Source organism: Mauremys mutica, chromosome 3 (assembly GCF_020497125.1).
Source record: "Mauremys mutica isolate MM-2020 ecotype Southern chromosome 3, ASM2049712v1, whole genome shotgun sequence".
NCBI lineage: Eukaryota > Metazoa > Chordata > Testudines > Geoemydidae > Mauremys > Mauremys mutica.
In genome coordinates, this window is record NC_059074.1 from 7,059,537 (window position 1) to 7,083,850 (window position 24,314).

The 24,314-nt window shown below is 57.4% G+C and overlaps 1 protein-coding gene across 1 annotated transcript; it reads left to right on the plus strand.

Annotated features, from left to right (window-relative positions):
• Positions 1-346: 346 nt before the first annotated feature.
• Positions 347-23,082, plus strand: CHRNA2 (cholinergic receptor nicotinic alpha 2 subunit). Its single transcript, XM_045010653.1, has 6 exons — positions 347-419; positions 8,230-8,381; positions 11,826-11,870; positions 12,750-12,859; positions 14,649-15,717; positions 22,890-23,082. The coding sequence occupies exons 1-6, from the start codon at positions 347-349 to the stop codon at positions 23,013-23,015; spliced, it is 1,575 nt and encodes a 524-aa protein (XP_044866588.1). The 3' UTR covers positions 23,016-23,082.
• The last annotated feature ends 1,232 nt before the right edge of the window (positions 23,083-24,314 follow it).

Consider the following 24,314-nt stretch of genomic DNA (forward strand, 5'->3'; position numbering starts at 1 on the left):
CGGACCCAGGCGCAGCGTGCAGAGGGACTGGAAGCCATCTGAGTAACAGCCACGCTCCAGCCAGCCCCTCGGCTCTCCCTGCCTGCCCCCAACGCGGCAGCTCCCCACCTCCTTACTAAAGGACACCGGAGAGCCACTTGTTAACACTCAGGGGACCTCCCCTCCCCAGCGGGAGGGCTCTGCTAAGCTGCATCCGCTGCCACCGTCCACCCAGCTTCACACCCCGCTCTCTTCTGCCCCCGGCGAAGACTTTGCAAATGAAAGCTGCAGTGCTGGGGGTTGCTGCCTGGGGGAGGATCAGCGTAAGGGGACAGGGTGGGAAGCAGTGGTTCTGGTCTCCCGCAACATGGATCGATTCGCCAGGGGATTCCCACCTCTTAGGAACATGGTCGTGTGGTGCTTCCTCCTGCTCCGATCAGGTAAGGGACTGCTGTGAATAATGAGCGTTGACAAAGGCCAGTGGTAGGACCACGGGACGGGGAGCCAGGAACTCCTGTGTTCTAATCCCGGCGCTGCCCCCTGGGGCCTTGGCCAGGCTGTTTGACTTCTAGGAGCTTATTTCCCCATCTGAAAAATGCTTTGAAAATTAAAAGCTACTGTTTAAATGCCACATATAACAACCTTTCCCGTTCGGTTCTCAGCAGCATTTGAACTCAAGACCTTTAGTAATAAAAGCGTGAGTGTCTTTCCCTTGAGTTCAAGGGGTAACTCCTTCAGCTAACAGCTGTAGTAGGATGTTCTGTGTAGCAGTGTAGACGGGCCGACTCACCCCTGTGGCGCCTCCTGCTGGTGACTCCGGGAATTAGCTCGTTCCAGCTCTGGAGCGCCCTCTGCAGGCTGGTGATCCGCCTGTTCTCTGGCCCCGAGTCCCTCTCTGGACCCCAGTGCCCTTTTACATGGGGTGCTGCCCCCCCCAGCAGTAACCCCTTTCTCTCAGGGTCTCCCCTCTCAGGGAACCCCCACCCTCTAGCCCCACCTTGCCTCAGTGTATGGCCACTGCCAGTCATTGTCTAGCCCCACACCCTGGGGCAGACTGCAGTATCAGCCAACTCATCACTGGCAAGGAGGGTTTGGACCTGCTGCCTTGGCCTACCCCTGGGCTGCCCTCTGCAACCCCCAGGACCTGTTAGCCCAATGCTAGGCCGCAGCCTGGGGCTTTCCAGGCTGGAGCTCCCCAGCCTGTCCCCAGCCCTGCTCCCCTCAGGTACTTTGTCTGTAGCTCCCTGCAGCCAGGCCCTTCTCCCTCTACAGCTAGAGAGAGACTGACTGGGCTTCTGGCTTCCCTGGCCTTTTATAGGGGCCAGCTGTGGCCTGATTGGGGTGTGGCCCAGCTGCACCCACTTCCCCAATCAGCCCAGCTTTTAGAGCCACAGCTCTCACACTGCCAGGCCACTTTTAAACCTCTCAGGGCAGGAGCAGGGGTCAGGGTCGGGGTCGGGGTCCACCCTGCTACAAGCAGCCACTGTGGGGGCCAGAGAGCCACACCATACTAGGATGGTCCTGAAGGAGCCCAAAGCAGTTTTGCAAACGGTCAAACCATTTGATATCAAAGTGGGAGGGAGTATCTAGTGGGGTCCAACAGGGGCCAGTCCTAGGTCTGGTACTACTCAATAGTTTCACTGACAACTTGGAAAGCAGAGTGGAGATATGTTTATAGCATTTGCAGCGACACCAAGCTGGGAGGGGTTGCAAGGACGTTGGGGGACAGGATTAGAATTCAAAACGGCCGTGACAAATTGAAGAATTGGTCTGAAGTCAAGCAGATGAAATTCAATAAAGTCAGGTGCTAAACTTAAACAGAAAACGTCAAATGCACAGCTACAAACTGGGGAATAACCGGCTGGGGGGCGGACTGCTGAGAAGGATCTGGGGGTTACAGTGGGTCACAAATTGGATGAGAGCCAAAAAAGTGATGCAACTGCAAAACCAGCAAATATCATTCTGGGTTGTAATGAGCAGAAGCGTCCTACGGGAGACAATTGTCCTGCTCTACTGATCAAAGGTTTCAAAAACTTGATGGATGAGGAACGGTTAAAGAAACTGGACATGTTTAGTCCGGAGGAAGGAAGACTGACGGGGGACCTGATGACGGTCTTCAAATATGTTAAGGGCCGTTATAAAGAGGAGGTGATCAGTTGTTCTCCATGGCCATGGAAGGCAGGGCAAGAAGGAATGGGCTTAATCTGCAGCAAGGGAGAGTTAGGTTAGATATTCAGAAAAACTCTCTAGCTCTCAGGGGAGTTAAGCTCTGGAACAGGCTTCCAAGGAAGTTGTGGAATCTCCATCACTAGAGGTTTTAAATAACGGATTAAACAAACCGCTGTCATGGGTGGTCTACATTTACTTGGTCCTACCTCAGTGCACGGGGCTGGACTTGACTTCTTGAGGTCTCTTCCAGCCCGACATTTCTACCAAACTTTGCAAAGAATAAGCTGTGGTCAGGGGTATCATTTCACCCACTGGTGAAATGCAGCCAGCTCTAGAGTGGGACGCAGCAGCTGTTTACCAGCAAGCAGTAATGCTCCCAACAGTTAGAACAGGAAATAATTCAGAAGGCAACGGAAACGGCAGGAAGGTTTCCAACCATGGCTCCACAAACGGCACTGTGGGGCTTCATGGTCATTGTCTCTCAGCCATTTCCAGATCATATATGCTCTGTTTGCATGTAAAACCTCAGACCCTCCAAACTCTCCCGGGGATCTGGAGTGAAGCTGGGTCCTGTCCCTCTCATGCAGCATCACTAGCAATACAGATTCTGCAGGGAAAATTCTGCCCAGGGTGACACTTGTGATATCTCCATTACCTTCACATTTGGCCCTCAGTGACGGCTGTGTAAATCCATTCGCATCAGTGGCTTTGCAGCACTTAGTGAGGAGTTCCCGTCATGTTGATGCTGCACAAGAAGGGACAGAGCATCTCCTTCTCCTGTAGTGGGGCTGGCTCCTGCAGGGCTGAGAGGAGAACGAAGCAATCAGGCGATTGATTTCAGTAGGAGCTGACACTGCGCAACTTGCTGATTCTTGAAAGCCACGTGTGATCTTTTGTGGCCAGCCAATGCCAGGACCAGAAATGCGATCGCTCTTCTCAGAGAGACAGCCCTTGCCTCACCTCCCATCGGGGGCTAATCGGCTCACTCTTAACCTGGACTGGCAAGTGCCACCTTCTGAATCGTCACCATCACATCTACAGCAACCAGGTTTCCTTTGGAGATGCCCCTCGAGCAGGGGCGGCTCTAGGAATTGCGCCGCCCCAAGCAGGGCGGCATGCCGCGGGGGGTGCTCTGGCAGTCGCTGGTCCCGCGGTTCCGGTGGACCTCCCACAGGCGTGCCTGCGGAGGGTCCGCTGGTCCGGCAGCTTCGGTGAAGCATCCGCAGGCACGCCTGCGGGAGGTCCACCGGAGCCGCCTGCCGCCCTCCCGCGGCACGCCGCCCCAAGCACGCGCTTGGCGCGCTGGGGTCTGGAGCCGGCCCTGCCCTCGAGACCAATGCTAGTCTTGTGATTACAGTCAGGAGCCAATCCCTGGCTCTGCAGCAGACACCCACGTCACCTCAATCTCTCTGTGCCTCAGTTTCTCTCGATATAAAAAAGGGGATAATGATACTTCCTTTGTCATATCTATGTAGATTGCAAGCCCTCTGGGGCAGGGACTGTCTCTCGCCATATGTCTAACCAGCACCCAGCACAACGGGGCCCCGATCTTGATTGGAGATCCCGGGTGCTACAGGAATATTGCTAATAGTGAGAGTGGAGGAAGCTGTAGGCTGCTGTGCGTTCTGAAAACCTGATTCTCTTCTCACCCACGTCAGTGGCGCCCCATCGAGTTCAGTCATGTTACTCCTGCTGGCCTCCGCCACGAGCGAGACCAGGTTGCGCCCGGAGAGAGTTAGTGATAAATGATTAAAATTCATTCTGCGGAGGCAGGGTCACTCTGCATCAGTTCTCTCAGTCAGATGAAAAGATTTCTCCACACTCACCGCATCAGGCTGCCACCCCTGAGGAACGGGACCATCTTTGACTTAGGCACAAAGCCCCTGTGAGCCGTGCGATGAGAACAGGAGGGAAGAGACAAAGTGCACATGCCCTGCATCTGCGCTCCGCTGAAAGCACGTGCTCCCCTGCACAAAGACAGAGGGACTTCGGGGTGGAGAGGGGGAAAGGAGTGAAACCCAAACCTGCCCTCCCCCTGCCCCCCAGCACTTGTGCATAGGATGTACAGCTGCAGTACAACCACCTGGAGGCCATTGGCCATTTCTTCTAACTGCCAGCCCTGCAGACTTACCCCAGCATCTGAGCACCATGCTGGGCATTTTCCTGCTTGTGTCTCATCAGCAAGAGTGGGCAGGAAAGTCAAGGCTAGGCTAACCCCCATGCTGCCTCTATAAGAACATAAGAACAGCCAGACTGGGTCAGACCAAAGGTCCATCCAGCCTAGTATCTGGTCTTCCGACAGCGGCCAATGCCAGGTGTTTCAGAGAGAATGAACAGAACAGAGAATCATCAAGTGATCCACCCCCTGCCCCTGGCAAACAGAGGCTAAGGACACTTCAGTATGATTTTGCATCCCTGCCCAGCCTGGCTAATAGCCATTGATTGACCTACCCTCTATGAATGTATCTAGTTCTTTTCTGAACCCTGTTATAGTCTTGGCCTTCCCAACATCCTCTGGCAAAGAGTTCCACAGGTTGACTGTGCATTGTGTGAAGAAATACTGCCCTTTGTTTCTTTTCAACCTGCTGCCTATTCATTTCATGTGGTGACCCCTAATTCTTGTGTTATGAGAAGGCGTAAATAACACTTCCTTATTCCCTTTCTCCAGACCCGTCATGATTTTATAGACCTCTATCATATCCCCCCTTAGTCGTCTCTTTTCCAAGCTAAGTCTCAGTCTTATTAATCTCTCCTCATACAGAAGCTGTTCCATACCCCTAATCATTTTTGTTGCCATTTTCTGTACCTTTTCCAATACATCTTTTTTGAGATGGAGCAACCAGTTCTGCACACTGGATTCAAGATCTGGGTGTACCATGAGTTTATATAGAGGCAATATACTATTTTCTGTCTTATTATCGATCCCTTTCCTAATGATTCCCAACATTCTGTTCACTTTTTTGGCTGCCGCTGCACATTGAGTGGATGTTTTCAGAGAACTATCGGCAATGACGCCAAGATCTCTTTCCGGAGTGGAAACAGCTAATTTAGACCCCATCATTGTATCTATGGAGTTGGGATTATGTTTTCTATGTGCATCACTTTGCCTTGGGTTTGCACGCACTGATTGCAATGCAGTAGGCAACTCTACTGATGGTGCATATAAAAAAAAACGATTCCAGCTGATTGTCCCCCAGCTGGGTTGCCTCCGGCAGGGCTAACTGGGGTAAAACGTATGGTGATCACGCTATGGGGCAGTGCTGACTCTGATACACATGGGGCAGATCTGCTGAGTGAGACGGGGCTGTTCCCTGGCCACTTTTCAGAGCAAAGCTGCATTTTAACTGGAGCAGAGGGTCCCAACCTCCTGGAATTTCAGCCGTTATGTTGTAGCTGGCTAGAAATAATTGTGCAAAACATTCCTTCCATTTCCTCCCCCCCCCACCAGGTTTCATGGCATGCCCGCGCAGGTACTGATCTGTTCTGCTGTTTACAGAGCTCCGCTGTACGTATGGGACACCTGAACAATGCCACACAAAAGCAGGATGCTGCAGGTGGTTTGTGAAATTGAGGGTGGGAAAGGGGCTGGACTGACAGCTCTGAAGACATACAGCAATGCAAACTTCCCGCCTCCCCAGCCCTGCCAATGTCCCTCAACCCCAGCCCGATGCAGCAGGCTGATGGGGAAACCGAGGCACCGGAAGGCAAAAGGGCCTATAGTGAGTGAATGGCAGAACTGGGATTAGACCCTGGGTCCCAGGTCTCCCAATGCCCTTAGCCACTGGGCAACACATACCTGGTTTTCCCCCATCCCTCAAATCCCACAATCCCCGCTCAGTGTGCTCCTGTATAGACAGGAACAATCATCGTCGCTGACTGACTTGAGGGACTCCATATAACCAACGTGAGCCTCCATGCAGTTGTCTCCAAGATTCATGGCTCTTTAAAAAGCAAAACCTGACTGACCTTCACGACCGCAAGGCCACGTCTGCCCTGGTGCCAAGAGAGAAGCAAGGAACCTGCCACCTCCACGTGCTCTGAAGGCAGCAGTGACTGAACCTTGGAACCGCCAGGTGACCCCAGGGGGAATGGAGTTGGGGGTGACTCTGTCCAGCGTCGGGGTGCTCGGTAACTAAAGCCATCACCCCAGCTGGACGTCACTGACTCCCCTGGCTGCAATCTCAGCAGAGATGGTGAGGACGGGACGGAGCCTGCACTCCCCGATTCTCCCTGAGAAGGGTCCTTCCATGGTGCTGGTGCAAAGTGAGAAACTCTCCCAGTGTCTGGCCAGAATGGGGTAACCCCCTGCCATTGCCCTGTACGTCACCCTGTGTGTTCAACAGGACTCAAGTGATGTCTCGTTCCTGGGCCCAGGGCTGAATTTCACTCTGAAAAGAGCAGCGGGATGGACAGACGGAGGGATGGGCAGACACTCCTTCACACACAGGCTACACCCAGTGCTTCTACAACGCCCCATCTCCCTGACACTGATCTAAGCAAGGATGGCGGGGAGCTGCCCCTGCTCCTCACTCATGCAGCCGGATCCGATTGTGGTGACGTGCCGTCATGTTATTCCCACGGGCCCACGCCCATCAGAGAGGATGAAAGCAAATACGCATGGCTGGGAGCTACGCGGGCGCAAAGGCCGGGGAGGGACGTGCCAGCTCTTATTAGCGGCTGTGGTGTGAAGGGAATGGGAGCGGCGACTGGGGGCTGTCTGCACAAAGCCTCTCCGGGAAAGGTTCTGGGTTCTCTGCAGACAGACAGGGAGCGAAGAGAAGGTCCAGTGGGGAAAGGAAGGGGAGCCCAGTGGTTAGAGCCCTAGATTCGGTCCCCTCCTCTGCCACAGACTCTCTGTGTGACCTTGAGCAACTCACTCAGGCCAAGGTCCTCGAAGACTTTAAATCAGGATTTGAGGATTTCAGTGACTCGGCCAGAGGTAACAGGGTCTGTTACAGGAGTGGGTGGGTGAGGCTCTGTGGCCTGCGATGGTGCTGGAGGTCAGACCAGATGATCATGATGGTCCCTTCTGGCCTTAAAGTCTATGAATCGATGAGTCTATAAAGCTACATTTTCTAGCTTTGCTGCTCTTTTCTTTCCTTGCTGGTGTCTGTTCATCCTGTTCTGCCTTCTAGGAAATCGGATTGGACATTAACACCAGCAGTAACAGCTGTGCCAGCCAACTTCCCCTAACTTCTTCTCTGTTCCCCAAAAGGACCATTGTTGCCACCTGTGACATTCGCTATGAGACTGTTGGACTGGGGGGTGGGGAAGAGGTTCTTTCTAAAATCGCTCTCCAGCGAAAGGGGACAAGGGATGTGGTTAAAATGAAAACCTCATTTAATACTGTACATTCCAAATGCTTTAACTCTGTTTTGATTCTTTTCTGTCTCGTTAATACAAGGTTAAAAGGATGTTTAATGGTGTGTTTGCCATGGAGCTAAGCAGGCTGAGGTCTCTGCATACCACACCCTGAACCTCGTTTAATGATGGACAGTGATAGGCTCATGCTAACACCTTTGGCCCAGACAATCTCGCTGTATTAACCCAGCATTAGAGGAAGTGCTGAAGTCAGGGCCGCCCAGAGGATTCCGGGGGCCCGGGCTCTTCGGCGGCGGGGGGCCCCGCTTCGGCAGTAAGTCGGCGGCGGGGGGTCCTTCCGTTCCAGGACCCGCTGCCGAAGTGCTCCAAAGACCCACGGCGGGGACTCCCCTCCGCCGAATTACCGCCGAAGCGGGACCCGCCGCCGAAGTGCAGCCCCCACCGGGTCCCGCTTCGGCGGTAATTCGGCAGCAGGGGGGTCCTTCTATCCCGGAGAGGAAGGACCCCCCCGCCAGCGAAGACCGGGAGCGAAGAAGCTCCGGGGGCCCGGGCCTCGCGAGAGTTTTCCGGGGCCCCCGGAGCGAGAGAAGGACCCCGCTCCAGGGGTCCTGAAAAACTCTCGTGGGGGCCCCTGCTGGGCCCGGGGCCTGGGGTAAATTGCCCCACTTGCTCCCCCCTCTGGGCGGCCCTGGCTGAAGTACCCAGGCCGAAAGCAAACTAGCGCGTGCGTATGGCTTTTTCTGTCTCCCATTGGCTCAGTGGCCATCCAGGACCGGACTCACACCCATGCCGAGGAGCGCCTCTTCAAGTACCTGTTCACCAGCTACAACCGGTGGTCCCGGCCAGTCCCCAACATCTCCGACGTCGTCATCGTCAGATTTGGGCTGTCCATCGCTCAGCTGATCGACGTGGTATGTGTGCAAAGCCGGACTCTAATTCTGCTTCTAAAACCCTCCACAGAAGGGCGGGACATTTATACTAGCAGCTGGGGTTACAGCGGGCAACTTAAGCATAGCAAGGGCTGCATCAGCCCTCATGCTTCAGGTCACATGTGCATCACCAGCTGGGGTCAGGAAGGAACTCCCCCTCCCCCCCCACCCCCCGCCAGGTAGTATATTGCACATTTAAGGGCTGTAAAAGCTTTTATCCTCTTATCCTTGGCATTACGGCACTGAATTGCAGTTCAGGAGCGCTGGCTCCTCTTCCTTGCTCTGCCATAGACTCACTATGGGACTTCGTGCCTCACTTCCCCAGTTGCAGAATGGGAACAATGACGCTTCCTTTGTCTGCCTTGGCTATGTAGGGTGCAAATGCTTTGGGTGCATCTACACAGCGAGCGGCAGCCCGCGAGTGCAAGTCTTGAGCCAGGTTTAACAGATTCAGGCTCACACTCCGCCGGTGCCGAAAGGAGCTGGGGAGACATTCAGGCTTGGGCTGGAGCTAGGATGGAGGTGGGCTTCAGGGCTCGAGCTCCGGCCTGAGCCACATGCCTACACAGCTGGTTTTAACGCCGTCCTGTGGGCCCCACTCTGTCGCCGTGGGCTTTGATACTCACTGGCTGCAGGCCGCATAGAGACTGCCTGTCACACGGGGTCCAGGAAGGACTCAGCACAACGGGCCCCAGGCCTCCTGGTGCTTCTCGAGACCCAATATTTAGTAATAATAAATTCTATAGAATTGGCCACAGCTGGAGACATGAAATTGAACTAGAGGGACCATTGATCTGTTCACTGCAACGATTCCTCTGGTCCGCTCGTCACGTAATTTCTCTCTCTTGCTTTCTGGACACGAAGATAAATGAGCTCAGCCAGGGACGTTTAGCACAGCCAGTCAGCGCTGGCTGACACAAGATGAAATAGGAGCCAGGCCGCCATGAAGTACTTTACATGTAACGGCACTTACGATAAAGGGGCCTCTTGTCTATAAAAGGAGTGACAAGAAAACACAGGGACAGAGATAAAATGCATTGGGATGGGTTTTATTTAGTATCCCCTCTTCCAGACAAGATCTCAGGCCTCAGCCACATCATGCCAACCTTGGCTTATTACGGCTGATGAAGTGTTCACAGGATGGGAGCCGGCAGGTTGTTAGCCCCCGTGCCCTGGCCAAATTCCAATGTGGATCATTATCTTCCACTTAACTAAACTGCCCCTGCGATTCCAGCTGGTGGCAGTATTCTTCTTTACTTCCTGTCCTAAACTGTTGTCCGGTGTTGCTGTTGGCTGTTAAACAGCTGTTGCACTCCACCCCAGAGGTGCAGCAGAAAGTGATTCAGCTTAATAGATGTTTAAGGCCAAAAGGACCACTGTGATCATCTTGTCCGCCCTCCAGCAGAGCACAGGCCAGAAGAAGTCCCTGAATTCACTGACTGAACTAGAAAAACATCCAGTCTTGATTTTAAAATGGCCAGGGATGGAGAATTCCCACCAACCTCCTCCCCGCCCCGCCCCTCCCAGCCTGTGCCAAATTGCTCCAGTGGTTCATTAAAAATTGTCCCTGAGTTTGTCTGGCTTCAACTTCCATATAACGGGCTTTCTGTTGCTCTGAAATGACTCCAAAGAAACCGCAGTCAAAACCGAACAGCCGGAAGAGTGAAAACAAAGTATCTCTGGTTTGTAAAGCCCTTCGAACCGTGATAATCTCAGGGGTGGCTAGTGACAGGGGGAAAGAAATTACTGTTAACTGGGCCAAATTCTGCACACCAAGATGATCCCTCTGAAACCAGCAGTAACTGACGTGACACTGACAGTGCAGGGGGATTCCCGCATTCTGGGGCTAAGGTCATTCCTTTTCCATCAAGTGCCCTGGGATCTTTCCAAGAACCACGAGGGGTCAGGAGCTCAGGTTTACATCCGCAACACCAGGCTCCTCAGCCTGGCGGGGAGCTAGTCACTTCATCTGGAAGCTGTTCCCTTTTTTCACTGAAGCATTTGAGCCCCTCTGAGTTAGCTCTACGCACTTCCACTAGGAAGTCTCTCAAATAGTCTTTCCACGACCTATCTATAAATCTACCCATTCCACATTAATCACCGTGCTATTAAAGCACTGTTACCCCTGGAAAAAGGGGTAAACAATGAGATGGCAACATTTGCAGACGATACAAAATTACTCAAGCTAGTTAAATCCAAAGCTGATTGCAACGAGTTTCAGAGGGATCTCCCAAGATTGGGTGACTGGGCAACAAAATAGCAAATGAAATGCAGTGTTCACAAATGCACAGTAATGGATTTGGAAAGCAGAACCCCAACTATCCACACAAAATGCTGGGGTCTAAATGAGCTGTTACCACTCAGGAAAGATCTTGGTGTCATTGTAGATAATTCTCTGAAAACAAACTCTCAATGTGCAGCGGCTGTCAAAAAAGAGAACAGTGTTAGGAACCATTAGGACAGGAACAGATAATAAAACAGAAAGTATCATAATCCCACTACATAAATCCACAGTACGCCCACATCTTGAATACTGCATGCAGACCTGGCGCCTCCATCTCAAAAGATATATTAGAACTGGAAAAGGTGCAGAGAAAGGCAACAAAAATGATGAGGGGTATGGAACAGCTTCCATATGAGGAGAGATTGAAAAAACTGGGACTTTTCAGCTAGGAAAAGAGACGACTGAGGGGGATATGACAGAAGTCTATAAAATCATGACTGGTGTGGAGAAAGGGAATAAGGAAGTGTTATTTAGCACTTCACATAACACAAGAACTAGGGGTCACCTGATGGAATTAATAGGCAGCAGGTTTAAAACAAACAAAAGGACTTTTTTTTTCACACAACACACAGTCAACCTGTGGAACTCCTTGCCTGGGGATGTTGTGAAGGCCAAGACTATAACCGGGTTCAAAAAAGAACTAGATAAATTCATGGAGGACAGGTCCATCAATGGCTATTAGCCAGGATGGGCAGGGATGGTGTCCCTGGCCTCTGTTTGCCAGAAGCTGGGAATGGGCGACAGGGGGTGGATCACTTGATGATTCCCTGTTCTGTTCATTTCCTCTGGGGCACCTGGCACTGGCCACTGTCGGAAGACAGGACACTGAGCTAGATGGACCCTTGGTCTGACCCAGTAGGGCCATTCTTATGTAATGCCCATAATCTGTAACTACTAATGGGACGCCATTGCCAGCTAGTGGCCACACACCTAAAGGAGATAAAAATCTCCCTTTCTCCATAGGTGAATAATTCCTACCCATCCCCGAGCTCTGGAGGAGGGCGGGAAAGGTAACAGTTGGGTCTTGTGCTGAACTGGCCCAGTGGAAGCAGCTGGTTTCAGGTCTGACGGTGGTTTTCTCCCATTATGATCAAACAAACTCTTCTCTCTCCTTTCTCCCCTCCCCACCATGCCCGGAACAGGATGAGAAGAACCAAATGATGACCACAAACGTCTGGCTGAAACAGGTGAGGGATCATTTCCCATTGGGGTTGCTGGGAGGGGAGGTGGGTTTCCCAAGTCACAAGGAACTCCCCAGGGCTTAGGAGTTTAGTTCAGAGAAGTCCCGACCAGCCTGGTGGCTCTAGTCTAGCCACACTTCTTGGGGTTGGAAACTTCATGAGAAGAGCCTTTGATGCTGGATTTCAGCCTCGTCTCCCTGATCTGGGTGAAACCCGAGAGATAGGATGCCCCAGGGGCTTAGCACTGGTGCATGGTGACTTTACCCATGTGGACATGGCTGAAATCTAGCCCATGTGAGAAGCGGCTGGAAGCTGTTCCTGTCCCACAGCTGCTCAGACTTTGTGAACTGGGTTGGTGAGTCTCAGCCCAGGTCCCCAGTGATGGGCACTGAAAGGACCCCAGTGACAGGTCTCTGAAGCGGCTCTGCCAGGGCAGGATTTAAAGCATGTTGATGAGACAGTCCATCGGGAGCGGATGGTGGTTCAGCCTGGGCTATACCTGCCCTATACAGAGAGACTTTCACTCGGCAGGACTGCCGCCTGGGACCTTTCACCAGCACTGAATTCCCACCAGTGCCCAGATGCCGTGGGGATGGGCACTTTAGCAAAGTGCCTACTAATAATGAAGACATATTTGAAAAGAGAAAATCAGCTCAGGAGGAACCTCTGTAAACTGAGCAGTGACCCAGGACCCCTTTAGCTCATGTAGGAGGGGCCCATGCTTCGGGCACTAAACATCCGAGGGGACCCATGATAAGTTGTTACAAGAGGACGCTGTACCTCTCCGTGCAGCAATGGTCACCCCGCTCCCTCTGACGGCTGGATCCCCGGCCCTCGCTGGGCAGCACGTCCATCTCAGACCCTCCTTGCTCTTTCCTCCCCCAGGAGTGGAGTGACTACAAGCTGCGCTGGAACCCGGCGGACTTCGATAACGTCACCTCCATCCGGGTGCCCTCTGAGATGATCTGGATCCCTGACATTGTGCTGTATAACAAGTAGGTGGCGCCACTGCGCAGGTACAGCAAGGCAAAGCCCTTAGGGATGGAGAGAGGATCCAGAGGTCACACTGGGCAGTATAGGGTTGGCAGCATCCATTCCAGGTCTTACGGAGACAGATCCCACTTGCAATTGCACCAATTGAAATCAGGAGTAACTCCACTGACGTCGATGGGTTTACACTGGTGTATCTGGGAACAGAATCAGGCGCATGGTCGCAGGGAGCCAGAATGAACCACATGGTTTGTCTGTGTCCAGCAGCCTGAGCAACAGATCCCCTTCCCAGGCATTACTAGGGTGACCAGATCACCACACTAAAATATCTGGACCGATTGGGGTGCCATCAGCCCTGCCCACAGTCCACCCCCGGCTCCTCCCAGGCTCCACCCCCACTCTGCCCCATGTCCCGCCCCCTTCCTGCTCGGCCACCCCCACCGCGGCCTTCCTCATCCCCTGGCCCGCCACTGGCTTGCTGCGTCCCTCCTCAGTCCCCCACCGCTCGCCTCTTCACCCCCCCCCGCCCACCTCTGCCGGGTGGGTGCTCGCCCACCCCCCACCTCGTCCCGCTCTCGCCCCGCCCCCATTCCACCCCCTTCCCGCCCTTGCCCTACCTCTTCTCCGCCTCCTCCCCTGAGCGCGCCGCATCCCCGGTCTTCCCCCCTCCCTCCCGGAAAGCGCTAAGCGCCTGTTAGGCCGCAGGAAGCGCTGGGAGTGGGGGAGGAGCGGGGATGTGGCGCGCTGGGGGGAGGGGGAGAGAAGGAGGCGAGGAGGGGGGAGCTTGGCTGCAATTTTTCCCCACGGGTGCTCCAGCCCCGGAGCACCCGCAGGGTCAGGGCCTCCCTCCCGCTCGCCTCCTTACCCAAATATCGGGACAAATGGCGTCCTGATCGTACATTGATCGGGGCGCGGGACAAAGGGTTAAATATCGGGACAGTCCCAATTTTATCGGGACATCTGGTCACACTAGGCCATACAGCCCAGTCTCCCAGGCTGTTACCACCAGGCGGGCCCCTATGCTTCACAATGCTTCCAGTTCAAATTTGTGTCTTGCTGCCACCTGCTGGTGCCTCTCGGTCACTAAAGGAAATGTTATTCTTGACCTGGGAAGTTAATTAACGTCCAGCCTCGTTAACAGAATCAGTCACAGAGCAACCGCATCCTGGGGAATTGGGTCGGAGCTGGGTTCCTGGGTTCCAAGCCTGCCCCGCGTCATTTCATGACCAGCTGCCTTCACAGACGGGGTCTTCATCGGCCCCGGGCCCGGCGGGTTTCGTGCCGCACGCTCGGCGTTCTCCCTTGGCATCTGGGGCAGCCCCACTGACTTCTGCCTGATCTGTCCATCCAGCCACGCTCATCCCCACAGTATCCGAGCACCTGCCGCAGGGTTGTGCTGGGTCACCGAGCCCCTGTTTCTACCCACCTAGGCACTTACGTGGCCCCCTTCATCACACATCTCAGCTCCCAAGGACCCAATCCCCCCATTTCGCAGATGGGGGCACTGTGACCCAGAGGAGTTAGCGGTGAAATTCACCCCCGTGCAAAGGGTTCACTTTCTCCCTCACACTGGTGCCTTGGCACTGGCTGGCCGCATGGGGTGGAGTGATTTGCACGGGGGGGCTGTAGCAAGGCCAGGAACTCAAACCGAGATCTTCCGAGTCCCAGAGCCGAGCTATTCACAAGCCCTTTCTCCTCTTTTACCGCTCCTGGTGGATTTGGTCTTCCCTCCTCCCTGCCCCTCACTTTCTCCGAGGCGCTCGCCACTCTGACCCCTGCTCCTCTGTCCTGCAGCGCCGACGGGGAGTTCGCAGTGACGCACATGACCAAAGCCCACCTCTTCTCCAACGGCAAGGTGAAGTGGGTGCCGCCGGCCATCTACAAGAGCTCGTGCAGCATCGACGTGACCTTCTTCCCCTTCGACCAGCAGAACTGCAAGATGAAGTTTGGCTCGTGGACGTACGACAAGGCCAAGATCGACCTGGAGAGCATGGAGCGCGACGTGGACCTGAAAGACTACTGGGAGAGCGGGGAATGGGCCATCGTCAACGCCGTGGGCACCTACAACACCAAGAAATATGACTGCTGCGTGGAGATCTACCCCGACATCACCTACTGCTTCATCATCCGGCGCTTGCCCCTTTTCTACACCATCAACCTCATCATCCCCTGCCTGCTCATCTCCTGCCTGACCGTGCTGGTCTTCTACCTGCCCTCCGACTGCGGGGAGAAGATCACCCTCTGCATCTCCGTGCTGCTCTCCCTCACTGTCTTCCTGCTGCTCATCACCGAGATCATCCCTTCCACCTCGCTGGTCATCCCCCTGATCGGCGAGTACCTCCTCTTCACCATGATCTTCGTCACCCTCTCCATCGTCATCACCGTCTTTGTCCTCAACGTCCACCACCGCTCGCCCAGCACCCACAAGATGCCCCGCTGGGTGCGTGCCGCCTTCTTGGACTTCATCCCCCGCTGGCTTTTCATGAGGCGGCCTCCAGTGCTAACCCCCCGGGAGAGGCTGAGCGGGGAGTCTGACCCGCCTGGCGTCAGGCTCAGCACCTCCGGGGGCTGGCTGGAAACAGACGTTGATGACACATGGGAGGAGGAGGAGGAGGAAAAGGCGAGGAGGCACCCCGGACGTGCGTCCCTCAAGACAGGCTCCCATAAACAAAGCGTCCAGTACCGCTCCGGCTGCGGCCGCCGCCTGGGCAGGGTGCGGGGGGCCCGGGCACCGCGCCCGCCTGCCAAAGGGGACACCTTGGGGTCGGATCCCAGCCTGCTGCTGTCCCCCAGGATCCTGAAGGCCTTGGAGGGGGTGCACTACATCGCAGACCACCTGCGGGCCGAGGATGCTGATTTCTCGGTGAGTCTGGCCCTGCTGGCTCGGGAGGGCCGGGTCCTGGCACCTTGGGCCTTTTCCCCCTCTTGCCATCGGGTGGAGTCTGGCCCATTTCAGGCGCCATCATCTGATGGCTCTTCAGGGGCCTGGTTGGCCAAGTGGGCAGGAGTCAGCCTAGCTCCCAGCGGAGAGGCAGCCCCTGCATTGCCCCCGGGGAGCGGTCCCGGCGGAGAGGCAGCCCCTGCGTTGCCCCCCGGGGAGCGGTCCCAGTGGAGAGGCAGCCCCTGTGTTGCCCCCGGGGAGCGGTCCCGGCGGAGAGGCAGCCCCTGCATTGCCCCCCGGGGAGCGGTCCCAGCGGAGAGGCAGCCCCTGCATTGCCCCCCGGGGAGCGGTCCCGGCGGAGAGGCAGCCCCTGCGTTGCCACCCCGGGGAGCAGTCCCAGCGGAGAGGCAGCCCCTGCGTTGCCGCCCCGGGGAGCAGTCCCAGCGGAGAGGCAGCCCCTGCGTTGCCCCCCGGGGAGCAGTCCCGGCGGAGAGGCAGCCCCTGCATTGCCCCCCTGGGGAGCAGTCCCGGCGGAGAGGCAGCCCCTGCATTGCCCCCCGGGGAGCAGTCCCAGCGGAGAGGCAGCCCCTGCGTTGCCGCCCTGGGGAGCAGTCCCAGCGGAGAGGCAGCCCCTGCGTTGCCCCCCGGGGAGCGGTCCCGGCGGAGAGGCAGCCCCTGCGTTGCCCCCCGGGGAGCGGTCCCGGCGGAGAGGCAGCCCCTGCGTTGCCCCCCGGGGAGCAGTCCCAGTGGAGAGGCAGCCCCTGCATTGCCCCCGGGGAGCGGTCCCGGCGGAGAGGCAGCCCCTGCATTGCCCCCAGGGAGCAGACCCGGCGGAGAGGCAGCCCCTGCGTTGCCCCCCGGGGAGCGGTCCCAGCGGAGAGGCAGCCCCTGCATTGCCCCCGGGGAGCGGTCCCAGCAGAGAGGCAGCCCCTGCGTTGCCCCCCGGGGAGCGGTCCCGGCGGAGGCAGCCCCTGCGTTGCCGCTCCGGGGAGCAGTCCCGGCGGAGAGGCAGCCCCTGCATTGCCCCCCCGGGAGCGGTCCCGGCGGAGAGGCAGCCCCTGCATTGCCCCCCCCGGGGAGCAGTCCCGGCGGAGAGGCAGCCCCTGCGTTGCCCCCCGGGGAGCAGACCCGGCGGAGAGGCAGCCCCTGCATTGCCCCCCTGGGGAGCAGTCCCGGCGGAGAGGCAGCCCCTGCATTGCCCCCCGGGGAGCAGCCCCAGCGGAGAGGCAGCCCCTGCGTTGCCCCCCGGGGAGCAGTCCCAGCGGAGAGGCAGCCCCTGCGTTGCCCCCCGGGGAGCAGTCCCAGCGGAGAGGCAGCCCCTGCGTTGCCCCCCGGGGAGCAGTCCCAGCGGAGAGGCAGCCCCTGCGTTGCCCCCGGGGAGCAGTCCCAGCGAAGAGGCAGCCCCTGCGTTGCCCCCGGGGAGCGGTCCCGGCGGAGAGGCAGCCCCTGCGTTGCCCCCCGGGGAGCGGTCCCGGCGGAGAGGCAGCCCCTGCGTGGCCCCCCGGGGAGCAGTCCCAGCGGAGAGGCAGCCCCTGCATTGCCCCCCGGGGGGCAAGGTCCCGGCGGAGAGGCAGCCCCTGCGTGGCCCCCCGGGGAGCAGTCCCAGCGGAGAGGCAGCCCCTGCATTGCCCCCCGGGGAGCAGTCCCAGCGAAGAGGCAGCCCCTGCGTGGCCCCCCGGGGAGCGGTCCCGGCGGAGAGGCAGCCCCTGCGTTGCCTCCCGGGGAGCAGTCCCAGCGGAGAGGCAGCCCCTGCGTTGCCCCCCGGGGAGCAGTCCCGGCGGAGAGGCAGCCCCTGCGTTGCCGCCCCGGGGAGCGGTCCCGGCGGAGAGGCAGCCCCTGCGTTGCCCCCCGGGGAGCAGTCCCGGCGGAGAGGCAGCCCCTGCGTTGCCCCCGGGGAGCGGTCCCGGCGGAGAGGCAGCCCCTGCGTTGCCCCCCGGGGAGCGGTCCCGGCGGAGAGGCAGCCCCTGCGTTGCCCCCCGGGGAGCGGTCCCGGCGGAGAGGCAGCCCCTGCGTTGCCCCCCGGGGAGCGGTCCCGGCGGAGAGGCAGCCCCTGCGTTGCCCCCCGGGGAGCGGTCCCGGCGGAGAGGCAGCCCCTGCATTGCCCCCCCGGGGAGCGGTCCCAGCGGAGAGGCAGCCCCTGCGTTGCCCCCCGGGGAGCGGTCCCAGCGGAGAGGCAGCCCCTGCGTTGCCCCCCGGGGAGCAGACCCGGCGGAGAGGCAGCCCCTGCATTGCCCCCGGGGAGCAGACCCGGCGGAGAGGCAGCCCCTGCGTTGCCCCCGGGGAGCAGTCCCAGCGGAGAGGCAGCCCCTGCGTTGCCCCCCGGGGAGCGGTCCCAGCGGAGAGGCAGCCCCTGCATTGCCCCCCGGGGAGCGGTCCCGGCGGAGGCAGCCCCTGCGTTGCCCCCCGGGGAGCAGTCCCAGCGGAGAGGCAGCCCCTGCGTTGCCGCTCCGGGGAGCAGTCCCAGCGAAGAGGCAGCCCCTGCGTTGCCGCCCCAGGGAGCAGTCCCAGCGGAAAGGCAGCCCCTGCATTGCCCCCCCCGGGGAGCAGTCCCGGCGGAGAGGCAGCCCCTGCATTGCCCCCCCAGGGAGCAGTCCCCGCGGAGAGGCAGCCCCTGCATTGCCCCCCGGGGAGCAGTCCCGGCGGAGAGGCAGCCCCTGCGTAGTCCCCCGGGGAGCGGTCCCGGCGGAGAGGCAGCCCCTGCGTTGCCCCCCGGGGAGCGGTCCCAGTGGAGAGGCAGCCCCTGCGTTGCCCCCCGGGGAGCAGTCTCGGCGGAGAGGCAGCCCCTGCGTTGCCCCCCGGGGAGCGGTCCCGGCGGAGAGGCAGCCCCTGCGTTGCCCCCCGGGGAGCGGTCCCAGCAGAGAGGCAGCCCCTGCGTAGCCCCCCGGGGAGCGGCGGAGAGGCAGCCCCTGCGTTGCCCCCCGGGGAGCAGTCCCGGCGGAGAGGCAGCCCCTGCATTGACCCCCGGGGAGCGGTCCCGGCGGAGAGGCAGCCCCTGCATTGCCCCCCCGGGGAGCGGTCCCGGCGGAGAGGCAGCCCCTGCGTTGCCCCCGGGGAGCAGTCCCAGCGGAGAGGCAGCCCCTGCATTGCTCCCCGGGGAGCAGTCCCAGCGGAGAGGCAGCCCCTGCATTGCTCCCCGGGGAGCGGTCCCAGTGGAGAGGCAGCCCCTGCATTGCCCCCGGGGAGCAGTTCCGGCGGAGAGGCAGCCCCTGCGTTGCCCCCCGGGGAGCAGTCCCAGCGGAGAGGCAGCCCCTGCATTGCCCCCCGGGGAGCAGTCCCGGCGGAGAGGCAGCCCCTGCATTGCCCCCGGGGAGCAGTCCCAGTGGAGAGGCAGCCCCTGCATTGCCCCCCGGGGAGCAGTCCCAGTGGAGAGGCAGCCCCTGCGTTGCCGCCCCGGGGAGCGGTCCCGGCGGAGAGGCAGCCCCTGCATTGCCCCCCGGGGAGCGGTCCCGGCGGAGAGGACCAGGCAGCGATGGGCAGGGGGAACTGGCTTTCCTCCTCTTGCCCCAGCGGGGTCCAGGATCCGGGGCTGGGGGCAGGCCCGTCGCTCGGGCAGGGTGAAGGGGGCTGTCCATCCGGCTCTGTGGTCCCCTACAGTCATTGTCTGCGGCTGTTCGGTGACCTCTTGGTCAGTTGTCTCCTTGCCAGGGATCAGCTCGGAACAGGTGGGGGTAAAAACAAATTAACTATTCCCAGGCCAGCGACTGGCTGACGGGAGAGGCCTGCGCAGTAACGAACAGGTGATGGGACTCCACTGAGGCCCAAACGCCAGGGGGCAGGACAAGCATCTGCTGCAAAGCAGAGCCGCCGGCCACGGCTTGAACACGATTGATGCTCCTCGGGTGGCATTGCGCCCTGGGGGACTCTGAATTAGCAGACACCCAGGCTGAGCTCTGCAGCGAGGGGGACACATGCACCCCTAGCTTGGGTCTTCTCAGCGCTGGATTAAAGCGACGTGTGGCCTGGATAGACCAGTTCTGCGGGGCCTCAGTCCTTGCTCCTGCATTTCCAGCCGGCTGGGCCAGTGTAAGGCTCGGTTTCCCCCTCAGAGCCGGCTTTATTTGCCCCTGAACAGCGGTCTTAGGAGGGGAGCGTTGCTCTGTTCTCACACTACTTCCTTCAGGGTATTTATCCTCTCCCACGATGCAGGGGAGGTTGTTAGCCCCAGGGAACTAAGGCGCAGGGAGAGAGACAGGTGACTTGCCCAAGTAGCCTGTAGCAGGGGCAGGAATTGAAAGGCTTCCAAGGAGAACGGGAATTTTTTCACCAGCCATCCTCCTCTCCCGCCCTCCACCAGTACCAATTCATCAAAACCCAAACTTCACGTCACAGGGTCGGTGCTGACAGAGCTTCTGACTCGGAACATTTGGGGGAAAAGACGTTTCAAACCTGTCCCAGTGTCCCACTTTGACATTTTCGAACTGGAACTTTTGAGTCCAAATGACTTTTTAGTTAGAAATGTGAGTAAAGTTAGACTAAAAATGGAATAAAACGTGAAATAACTAGAACCCTTCTGCCAGTTGTAGTCAGCAGAAACCAGGGCCAGGTTCAATATCTCGGGGTTCCCGTTCAACAATACAACACAGGACCGGTTCGAGCCCTCACTCGGGAACGTGGGACAATTACACCCTACCCCGGGCACCTCTGAGAGGCAATACTTCCTCCTCACAAGCACCGAGTCCGAGTGTAGAAAAGAAACTCCTAATGAAAGGAGGGAAGTCACCCAACATTAACTTGGGAAAACGCCGCAAGCAGGATTCATAGACAGAAAATCGTGAGCAAAACACCCACCCCCGAATCCGTGGGGCCGTGTCTTTTGCCTCAGATTTGTGAGTTCTACCACCAAAAGTTCCTTGAACGTGCCCCTCCTTTCTCTCTCCGCCGCTCCCCACTCACAGTTGTTGTCCTTGGTCAGGGAAGACCCAGAGTTCAGAGGTGCATCTGTGTGAGTTCACCTCCCACCCTGGAGGGGAGGGCACCTGGCTAACACTGCTGTCCTGGCTCACACTCTGCCAGCCACCCTGCTCCGCTGTCCTGAGGTCCCCTCCCGTAACACAGCTTTCTGTGATCTCAGCTGTTAGCAGTGGATCCTCACTGCTAATCCACACTGGGTGGTTTCTTGCATCACAGACACCATCCCAAAGCAGATCTAATGGTTAGGCCTGGTTACCAGTGATTTCAGCTCTATTAGCAAACAATAGGGTGGATTGCGCCCTCAGCAAGTTTGCTGATGACACTAAACTGGGAGGAGTGAACATAAGAACATCAGAACGGCCATACTGGGTCAGACCAAAGGTCCATCCAGCCCAGTATCCTGTCTGCCGACAGTGGCCAATGCCAGGTGCCCCAGAGAGAGTGAACCTAACAGGCAATGATCAAGTGATCTCTCTCCTGCCACCTATCTCCACACTCTGACAAACAGAGGCTAGGGACACCATTCCTTACCCATCCTGGCTAATAGCCATTAATGGACATAACCTCCATGAATTTATCCAGTTCTCTTTTGAACCCTGTTATAGTCCTAGCCTTCACAACCTCCTCAGGCAAGGAGTTCCACAGGTTGACTGTGGTGGTAGATACGCTGGAGGGTAGGGATAGGATACAGAGTAACCTAGAGAAATTAGAGGACTGGGCCAAAAGAAATCTGATGAGGTTCAACAAGGACAAGTGCGGAGTCCTGCACTTAGGACGGAAGAATCCCATGGACTGCTACAGACTAGGGACCAAATGGCTAGGCAGCAGTTCTGTAGAAAAGGACCTAAGGGTTACAGTGGACGAGAAGCTGGATATGAGTCAGCAGTGTGCCCTTGTTGCCAAGAAGGCTAATGGCATTTTGGGCTGTATAAGTAGGGGCATTGCCAGCAGATCGAGGGATGTGATCATTCCCCTCTATTCGGCATTGGTGAGGCCTCATCTGGAGTACTGTGTCCAGTTTTGGGCCCCACACTACAAGAAGGATGTGGAAAAATTGGAAAGAGTCCAGCCAAGGGCAACAAAAATTATTAGAGGGCTGGAGCACGTGACTTATGAGGAGAGGCTGAAGGGACTGGGATTGTTTAGTATGCAGAAAAGAAGAATGAGGGGGGATTCGATAGCTGCTTTCAACTACCTGAAAGGAGGTTCCAAAGAGGATGGATCTAGACTGTTCTCAGTGGTAGCAGATGACAGAACAAGGAGCAATGGTCTCAAGTTGCAATGGAGGAGGTCTAGGTTGGATATTAGGAAAAACGTTTTCAGTAGGAGGGTGGTGAAGCACTGGAATGGGTTACCAGGGAGGTGGTGGAATCTCCTTCCTTAGAGGTTTTTAAGGTCAGACTTGACAAAGCCCTGGCTGGGATGACTGAGTTGGGGTTGGTCCTGCTTTGAGCAGGGGATTGGACTAGATACCTCCTGAAGTCCCTTCCAACCCTGATATTCTATGACTAGAATTTTCAGTTCAGTCTTTACCAGCTCTGTTACTACACACTGGACAGAGGAAGGGTCAGGTATTGCCTAAGACCCTTAGATGGTCCCCACACCACTGAGCACACATACCTATACCCACCCTCTCCCACCTCACTGGGCTTTGGCGTCCTCACCCCCTGCCTAGCAAGTGCGGTTTGAATGAGGGTGAGTCCGTCAGTCGGGGTCTGCCAAGCACAGTTCTGCTGCCCCTGGTTCACACTACAAGGACAACCACCCTTGAGTGCCCCTTGCCCCCATAACAAAGTGACTGGGGACCCAACGCTAGCCAAAAGGGATCATTTGGGCCAAGCAGCCCCATCATGCTGCGCTCCCAGGCAGGGTGGGTGTGCCCATGCAGGTCCTCTTCCCCGGCTCACCACTAGATGTCAGGGGAGAGCTCATTCAGACCCGGCTTATATAATGTTTCAATAGACCTGAACCAGATTAGAGTTTGCTTGGGGGGGTTTCAGTTTGGGAAGATTTTGAGATTTTTTTTTACTTTTTGTCGTGATTTGAGATGGGGAAAAATGTCAAAACTTCTTATGGGACGGAAGAACCCTTCCCTGCCCACCCCAGCTCCCCGGTCCGGCCGCAGGCTACACCTGCATGGCCAGCATCTCTCCCACAACACAACAGCCTCCCTGCCGGGGCCTCCCGTGGCCCCGTGCTGCTCTCGGGCCTCACAGCTCACTCTGACTCTTGTCTGCCTGCAGGTGAAGGAGGACTGGAAGTACGTCGCTATGGTCATAGACCGGATATTCCTCTGGGTGTTTATCATCGTCTGTTTGCTGGGGACCGTCGGCCTCTTCCTCCCTCCCTTCCTGGCTGGGATGATATAGGCTCTGTGCCCGGCCCGGAAAGGGGTCCTGCTCCCAGACCTGTGCCCAGGGCTGGCGAAAGGACAAACCCACCCTGACCGTGGAGCCCCCTCGGGCTTGTCCACACTGGAGGAACATTGTCAAGCCGCGACCCCCTTTGAACTCCCACTCGTCCCGGTTAGTACCAGCGCAGCGCCAGTGCCGAAGCCACGCGTCAGCAGGGCCCAGCTCCAGCCGTGTAGATGCTCACACGCGTCGGGTTTGTACCCACAAGTGAACGGTGTAGGGGAGTTGGGGTGGGAGAACCCTACGGTGAAGCCTGGTAACACAGGAGGGAAGGCAAACATCATTTCCTGTCTTTTTGGAAGCACCAGAGAAAAATCAAAGAAAGCTGCTCTGATTTTATCCTTGCAGCTGGTAGGGTCATTGACTGACATGTGTCGGGGCTAGTGCACCCGGTGGAAGTGGGACTCGTATCTTGGCCTCTGCCCAGGGGCCAGTTTCACTGTAGAAGGGATGATCACTGGGCAGGCGTTAGTATGGTGACTGAGTGGCATGATCCTGGCGTGTGGTGCTAAGGGTCCAAGCTTCCAATCCCAGAAAAGCCCTGGTTGTGGACGTATAAACAACAGGACCTTACATTTGGATGGCTGGGGTTTTTTACTCTCTATATAGCTACATTCTAGCCCAACGGTAAGATATGGGCTGGATGCAGGAAGGACTTGAATCCCCAGTGCCGCCAGTTATTGGGGTATTTGGGGTTCTGTGTAATCCTCAGCTGCTGGACACAAGAGGCTGTGGGAGACGCCCAGCTTTCTATCCAAAACTAAAGGACGTTTCCAGCCCTCCTAGAGGGCTTGAAATTGCGAAGCAAGTGCTACCTGAAGGCAAAAAAAAAGAACTCCCCTCCCCCATTTATTATCTTTTAAAAAACAATCTCGTAATTGTCAAACCGATCTCAGGATTGCGGGCAGGGATAGGATTTGGAATGCCTGAGGGCTGGCAAATACTGCCCGAGTTCTGCAAGACATCGACCAGGCGTTCGGTGTTTGGATGGCACCTCGCACCGTAAGGTCCTGGGGATCCTGCAGTGAATGGGTTCCCTGGGGAGATGGTGGAATCTCCTTCCTTAGAGTTTTTTACGGTCAGGCTTGACAAAGCCCTGGCTGGGATGATTTAATCGGGAATTGGTCCTGCTTTGAGCAGGGGGTTGGACTAGATACCTCCTGAGGTCCCTTCCAACCCTGAGATTCTATGATTCTATGATACATAATAAGTAATAATGGTCCCGTAAGGCCTTACGAATCCATGCTGCTCTAA